We start from the raw sequence: 7,500 nt of genomic DNA on the forward strand, positions 1-7,500 counted from the left end.
CTAATCACTACAACGAGCGCTATTTTCTTGACACGATCTCGTGAAAAATGTAGTTAATCTAACCGTAAAATTCACAATTGATCACTACTTAATTCGCGTTCTTAAAAGAGCGAGAAATACTGTTTGAACAAATTACATACTTCAACTTGAATTTATTAGTTTCTGCGTACCGCGTAGCAAGCTACGAAGAACTTTATTCGAGTGGCAGGGTACGTGGGGCTTTCGTCGGGACCATTTAGACAAACGTCGCAAATTTTTAAAATGATATTCCTCAACTGTAAAGCTTTCTCGGCGTCGGAAAAAAAAACAAAACTTTCCTCCGCACAACTGGCATTTATTCAAAACAGCACATGAGCTTGCGAAAGCCAAACCTTCACTAAGTGCCCCGCGAAATAAGCCAATCGGAGCGTAAATTGCATTGCCGCAACCTTTTTTTAGTAGCCAATGAAAAATGATGTACTGTCGAACTTTACCAGATCTCACATTTCCAGTGACAGAGTGAGATCTGGGTACGAGATTAGGGTCACCCATTACTTTCCTTAGTAGCCTGCGAAAACATCCGTTTCTCCTCGCTCTTCGTCGCTGAGGACGTATCGCGAGGAGGAACGTCTGCTGATGATGTAAAATCTGTCCGGAATCCGGTCAGAAGTGCTGATTGGTCGTCGGAGTAGTTGCATTGTTTTAGCTATTGTTTACGAATGACAGACAAAAGACAAAATGGTACATAGTAGGTCCCATGACTACCGAATTTATTATGTAAACATTGATTTGCGTCATTAGTATGGAATTTCTGTCGCTGAGTCGCAGACGTTTCCTCGTCGCGAAACGTCCCCAGCGACGAAGAGCGAGGAGAAACGGATGTTGTCGCAGGCTATTTCCTTAGAGGGCTTAAATTTATTGCATCGGTTTAGGTATTCAAATCCGAGAGTTTTGCTCAAAATCAGGGATATAAATAATCGTTGGGTTCAATGAGGAATAAAAAATTGGATTCACGAAATGTATACGTACTGTTCCAGAAGCCTCACAGACCCCTGGCTGTTCATTGAACCTTAGATGACGAGTCCAACATTTCAAGTTTGCTCAAATAAGATCTGGAATAGACGATTTTTGGTTTCATGTCCTAAAAAGATTGGAAAAATCCGATTGCAGCTGCTTCCGGCGGTTGACCCCTGAGGCAAATTTCCATGATAATAAAAACAAAGGCACGGAACGTAATGGGTAAACACAAATGATTTGTCTTGCACCTCTAGTATAAAATAAAGGCTGTACATCCCACGATATTTCCATTTCTGAAAACGATGAAAGTACTTCCAAGTCCTCTACGAGGTCTGTCCCAACCTCGTTTCCAGGGTCTCTTGTCAATGAGGACAATGGAGACCCTGGGAACGAGGTTGCGTCTGCCCCACAGGCACTGCACGTAAAAATTCAATTCAAAAACAAAGTAAGGGCTTCCAAAAGAACCAAATTATAATTTTGCGTGTCCTAGTCTAAACAGAATTCGCCCCTAGTAAGTTGAAAGTTGGACTTTAGTATACCAGTATAAATTTGATAACGATTAGGTTGAATTAGAACGCTCACAATGATCTTTTCAACTCAAAGGGTGAGGTGGCCCATCAGCAATAGCCTGCGAACGCAGACGTATTGAGAAACGACCGCCCGAAATACGTCTGCGTTCGCAGGCTACATCAGCACCGCATGATAAGAGAATTGATTTTCAGTGGGTAATTAGTGGTGCTAGAAATCTCAGGACTTTCATCTGGGCGTCAGTGCCAGTCACTGAAAATGAGCTAGTACACAAGATAAAAGATTTCCATGCCTATGTTTCCTTGTGTGGACCCATTTTTCATACTGGGGATGACCCGATAGATCTGATAGATTCCTAGCACAATAAATGACCGTTTGATAGATCTACTGTTGTCCTTGTCATTATCTTTGAGATAAACTGAGTTGATTTCTGTGTACATTGTCCTCAGTTAGTGCCCCAGCGTTAGTAGATTTGACACTTGAATAAAAGTTAATTATTATTGACCCGTTAAACTTGTTCAAGTTTAAAGGTAAAGTCAGTTTACAGGGCTAGTGGCCCATCAGGCCGGAGCTTATCCCCGGTTTCTGTAGCATGAAGCGACTTGGAGTATTTCTACTCCCCCCTGGATGGGATGCTAGTCCATGGCAGGTTTACCCCCAGCTGGTACCCATTTATACACCTGGGTGGAGAGAGGCACCGAGAGCGGAGTAAAGTGTCTTGCCCATGCAAGAACACAACACAATGTCCCCGGCCGGGACCCGAACCCGAACCATTTGCTCCGAAGTCGAGCACACTAACCATGAGGCTACCGCGCCTCCCAAGTTTAATAGTCCCAAATTAAGATCTGAAACTCTCACAGTTTGATTCCATCTGGCCTTGTAGCTCAGTGCATAGAGCAACAGTGACGTAAGCCGAATTGGGTTCAATTCCCATCCTCTCTTGAGATTTTTCTCGCTCCTCGTGTCTCACCATTGCAATACTAGGGCTGAAGCTCAGAAGGATCCCCGCGATTTCAAGCGCTACAAATTACGCTTTGATAGTTAATTAACTCACCATCCTTTTTCGCTTTTCAGAACATTAAATTAAAGGGAAAGAACAAAATTCCACGGTCCCGGATAGAGCTGAAACAGCAAGATCGAGAAGATACCTCCAAAGTCGAGGCAACGATAGAGACTGGATTGGATATCGAGTTCTTGAAGTCTGGGGTCAGTGTCATAGACTCGCCTGGAAGGAACGAAAATGAGGCTCTTGACAACCTCGTGAAGGAGAAACTGGAAAATCCGCTGGCATTCGTGATTTACGTGATAGATGGTCACAACCTGTTCACAAAGCAGGTAAGACTATGTCAAAAGTCTTCGGAATATGATGATGATGACGATGATGTTGACAAAGACAAAGAGCATGGTAATGATATCGTTGAAGGTTATAACGATGATGATGATGATGAGGAGGATGGTGATGACAATGATGGCGATTGTCGTAATGATGATGATGGCAATGAAGGCGATAACAATGATGATGGTGATGATGATGGTGATGATAATGGCGATTGTAATAATGATATAACGATGATGATGATGATGAGGAGGATGGTGATGACAACTTACGATGATGGCGATTGTCGTAATGATGATGATGACGATGAAGGCGATAACGATGATTAGGATGACGATGATGATGATAATGGCGATTGTCATAATGATGATGATAACGATGATGATGAGGAGGAGGATGGTGATGACAACGATGGCGATTGTCGTAATGATGATGATGATGACGATGAAGGCGATGACGCGATGATAATAATGACGATAATGACGAAGAGGATGATGATGATGATGATGATGCTGATGGTGACGGTTTTTATGCTGACGATGATAGTGATAATGGTGACGATGTTGACGTCCGCTGATCACCTATTTCTTGGACCAGTAACTAACTCGCGACTGACGTAATTTAAATGATTTATTTTATGTGAAGTTGCCATTGAAACAAAATTTCCTTTAAATCGACCAGCTAAAGTAATTTTTGGTGCATAAAAACGCGGGTCAAGTCCTAAAGGTTTAGCACAAAGTTGCACGATTGAGACCATCAAAGCTAACGGGGATACAGAAGGAACCTTTTTTCTAGCTTCTACGTCACTTACATATAGCTTGCACTATTATGGGGAGTGATCGGACTGTCTAGTTTGTAACCAGCGAATTAAGGTACCTGCGACCTATAAATATCTAATGGGTGGAATGGCGCTGGCTTTCAGTGGTTTAAACTAGTTAAGTCAATCGGTTATGAGACAGGAAGATTCGGTGGCCTTATGGTTAGTGTGCTCGACTCCGGATCGAGTGGTACGGGTTCGGGTCCTGGCCGGGAACCTTGTGTTGTTTTCTTGGGCAAGACAATTTACTCTCACGGTGCCTCTCTCCACCCAGGTGTATAAATGGGTGCCAGCGAATCTAATGCTAAGGGTAACCCTGCGATGGACTGGCATCCCATCCAGGGGGGAGTGGAAATACTCCTAGTCGCTTCATGCTACAGAAACCGGAGATAAGGGCCAGCCTGATGGGCCTTGTAGGTTCGTAGCAGACTTTACCTATGTGCAAATATGGAGCTGTACGCTGGCGCTAGCTTGTGTTTGTCGGTAGGAAACATTTACGCGGTCGGTGATAACGCGTAACAAATCGCGCATGGAATATATATTATTTGCCGGCTGGGAGGTCCGTATAGCGAAAAACTGTGATCGAGGTCTTTTCAGGACCGAGGTCACAGTTTTTTGCTATACGGACCTCTCTCTCTCTCTCTCTCTCTCTCTCTCTCTCTTTTCCTCTCTGGCTGAAATCACTTTTGTTATTGTTGACTCACAACGCACTTGATAGCAACTGCAGTGAGCGACTTACAAACTGAACGTTTTCAAACAGAAATGATTTTGGTTCTTTTTCCAAGCCTCTTGTATAATAAAAATAAGTGTGCAAACTAACTTTTGTATGTAAACGGATTCGGTGTAAAAAAGGGAAATTTAAGGTAAAAAAAACTCTCAGCTTTACCGTGCCTGTCGGCACAGATAGGAAAATTAGAACTGCGCGAAAAACCAATCAGATTGTAGGATTCGATACCGTGCCCTCTTGGAAAAAAATAAAAGTGTCTCTTTCCTTTCTTTTATAGGATCGAGAAGTGCTGAGTGATATGACATCCCAAAGGCCTGACTTGCCAATTTTCTTTGTCGTGAGCAAGCTTGAACCCGAAGATCGCACCGAGTCTTCAGACGAGGAGGAAGAGTCGACCCCAGGTCTCCAGCGTCGATTGAAAGAGGAGACTGAGGTACATTCGAGAAAGAAAAAGCGAGTCTATGAACGGCTTGTTAGGTATGGTTATTTCCCGGCAGAGAGCAACCAAGCGATAGATGGGAATGAGAGATTTCACGGCCTTTCTGCTTGGAGAATCCAGAAGTACAATCAGATGAAGAAGACAAATCCGGAGGCAGCAGATGAGGAGTTTGGTATTTATATTCAAGCCTTCGACAGGTTTCAGAACTGCCTGAAGAAATTTGCCGAGGAATCTTTGCGAGAAAGGGTTGAGAGGGTGTGTCAAATCCTTATTCGAGTTCAGTCGCGTTGCCTGGATTTCTTCATTCGAAAGGCCAATGTATTGAAGAAGGGGCAGCAGATGATGACGAAGACCTTGGAAGTTCTTCTTAAACAAGAAGAAGAGGTTCATGCAAACATTATTCGCAGCCTTGAAGACAAATTAATTGATCAGGAAATAGAAGAGTTGTTGCTTGACGTCTTTAAAAATGCTCGCGAAGGAATTTTACAAGAGGCCGAAAAATTTGAATACGCCCTCAGGGAATACCCGATGCCTCGCGACGGTTATATCACGGGAAAGGCTGCTGTAGCTGTCTGCAAAGAACAGTTGCAGCGAATGGTCGTTAACAAGATACAAGGGGATATAAAAGAGAATTTGACCATGATGTTTCGTTCCCGAGATGTGTTTGTAACACAGATGAAAGAACGTATCGAACAAATTGAACAAGAAATATATGCAGACAGTGTGATGCCGTCTGCAGCTCTTGCTCTTGGAAGGAGTCTGTTGTCATCTTACGATGCTCAAATTTCCTTTGAAAAACGCGACGGGTTAATTTCTCGCGTCATTTTGTCATTCGCCAAGTGGTGTTATAGCTTCTTGTCTACACCGATACGCACCCTCAAGATCACCCTAAAAGGTAAAGAACCTGTGGGATCGTCCGAGTGGAAGAAGGGAGTCGCTTCTGATGTTCTTAAGAGAGTGGACCCATCCCAAATGACGAAGGAAATCATTCGCAGTCTAAAAGAGCACTTCACTCTAAACCATGAAGAGTTTGTTGAAGAAGTCAAGAAGGTCCAAAGCCTGTTTTGTCGTGGTAAAACCATTAAGGACGAACAAAGGCAGAAGATTCTCGAGTTTGGGCCTAATATTGCCCTCCTGGAGATGCTCGCATATGGTGTTATGGACAAGTTCAAGTATGGTTTTCCAAAGAAAGGAGAGCTCATCGGTAGCGGGGCTCAAGGAAGTGTTTTTGCATGCGAAAACATGAAGACATCTGAAGGGAAGCCCTGCGTTGTGAAGGTGGTTAAAGTTGCTAAAGAGGAAGTGCTGAAGGATCTCACGCTGGAATTACACAACACCAGGTATCACATAGTAATTAAAATCATACCGGTATATTTTCCAATGTTATGTTACATAGTATGCAAATGTAAGCAAAAACTCTACTTCTCGGATAACGACAAGATAAATGAAAATATGAATGAAGCAAAGCATGAACGAACCCCAAGTGGGCCGATGTAAGGTTCATCAAAGGTGCTCAAATAGCAAGGACAAAATCAATTCGAGAAACCTAAATCCGGCCCTGAAGGTAGGGCCCAGGCCTTTAGGGCCCAGGTAGGTAGAAGGAACGTAAGGGGCTGTCGAAATTCAAAACTGAAGTACAACATACTGCCAGCAACTTCCTCGGAAAAGCTTTTATGACGATCGATTTGAGGACAACCAGGGATAGTTCAAGTTGTTTGGTCGAATTCCCTTAACTGAAATGAAAAACGATTAAAAAGGTGTGGTTTCCAACAGAAAACTTTAGGTGGACAAACACAGCGTAATAGGTGGTTTTCACGTGACGTCATCGCCGCCATGTTGGTGAACGAAAACAAAAGGTCTCTCATTGGCTCCTTTTGTTCGTCCACCAGCAATTGTACATTACCTCATCTCTCTGGAGATTGGTTTCAAACCCTCTATAGCACAAAATGAAAGATATTAACATCAATCATCTATGGAAAGTATTGGTTAAAGGGAACCTCCACTAAAACAAGAAAATAACTATAAACGAGAGAACATAATGTTTGCCAATCAAAATTGTTCTAAGTTTTTCAAGTGAAAACGTTTGCATCCGAAATAAATGAATTTAAAAAATGCTTGTTTTAGTTTTCAAATCAAAAGCTCTTTGTGTAGAAACAATAAGTCAGTGCAACCGGTACACATCACAATTATTTCAGACAAGCTTGTGCTTGCATCGCTAGTGAAAACCAGTCTTCACGTTTCAAGCATTTAATTGCGGAGGAAACAATTGTCAAGTTTTTTTCGCATAAAGGATTATGTCACACAAGGAAATATTGTCCACTAGTGTGACTGTACCAACCTTAAAGGGGCTGTGTCACTATAGTGCACTTGATTTTAAGTATAGTTTAGCCCCTACTCGCTATGCAACGTAATGTTAACCCAAAAATAAAATTTAAATAACACGACTTCTCCGCAGGCAACTCCCTCTAGGGAGACTGGGAATGAGGAAAAGACGAGGGGGGAGGAGTGAGGAGGAAAGCAAAAGCTAATTCCCTCATTTCTTATTTGGTGCCCATTCGTCATCGGTCAAAAAACAAAACAAAGCAAAGGAGTAAGTTGCCTGCCTGTTGTAAGTTTCAACAGCAGAGATGAACTTTGAAAAACTGTTTAGCTGAACA

General features: G+C 42.7%; 1 protein-coding gene across 1 annotated transcript in view; it reads left to right on the top strand.

The window, feature by feature from the left end:
- LOC138028257 (dual serine/threonine and tyrosine protein kinase-like) overlaps positions 1–7,500 on the top strand; it is a 21,957-nt gene that overhangs the window by 2,075 nt on the left and 12,382 nt on the right. Inside the window, exons 2-3 of the mRNA XM_068875728.1 lie at positions 2,599–2,859; positions 4,682–6,183. Of these exons, the coding sequence (XP_068731829.1) occupies positions 2,599–2,859; positions 4,682–6,183 (1,763 nt within the window). The remainder of the gene's footprint in view (positions 1–2,598; positions 2,860–4,681; positions 6,184–7,500) is intronic.

Source organism: Montipora capricornis, chromosome 13, assembly GCF_036669925.1.
Source record: "Montipora capricornis isolate CH-2021 chromosome 13, ASM3666992v2, whole genome shotgun sequence".
Classification (NCBI taxonomy): domain Eukaryota; kingdom Metazoa; phylum Cnidaria; class Anthozoa; order Scleractinia; family Acroporidae; genus Montipora; species Montipora capricornis.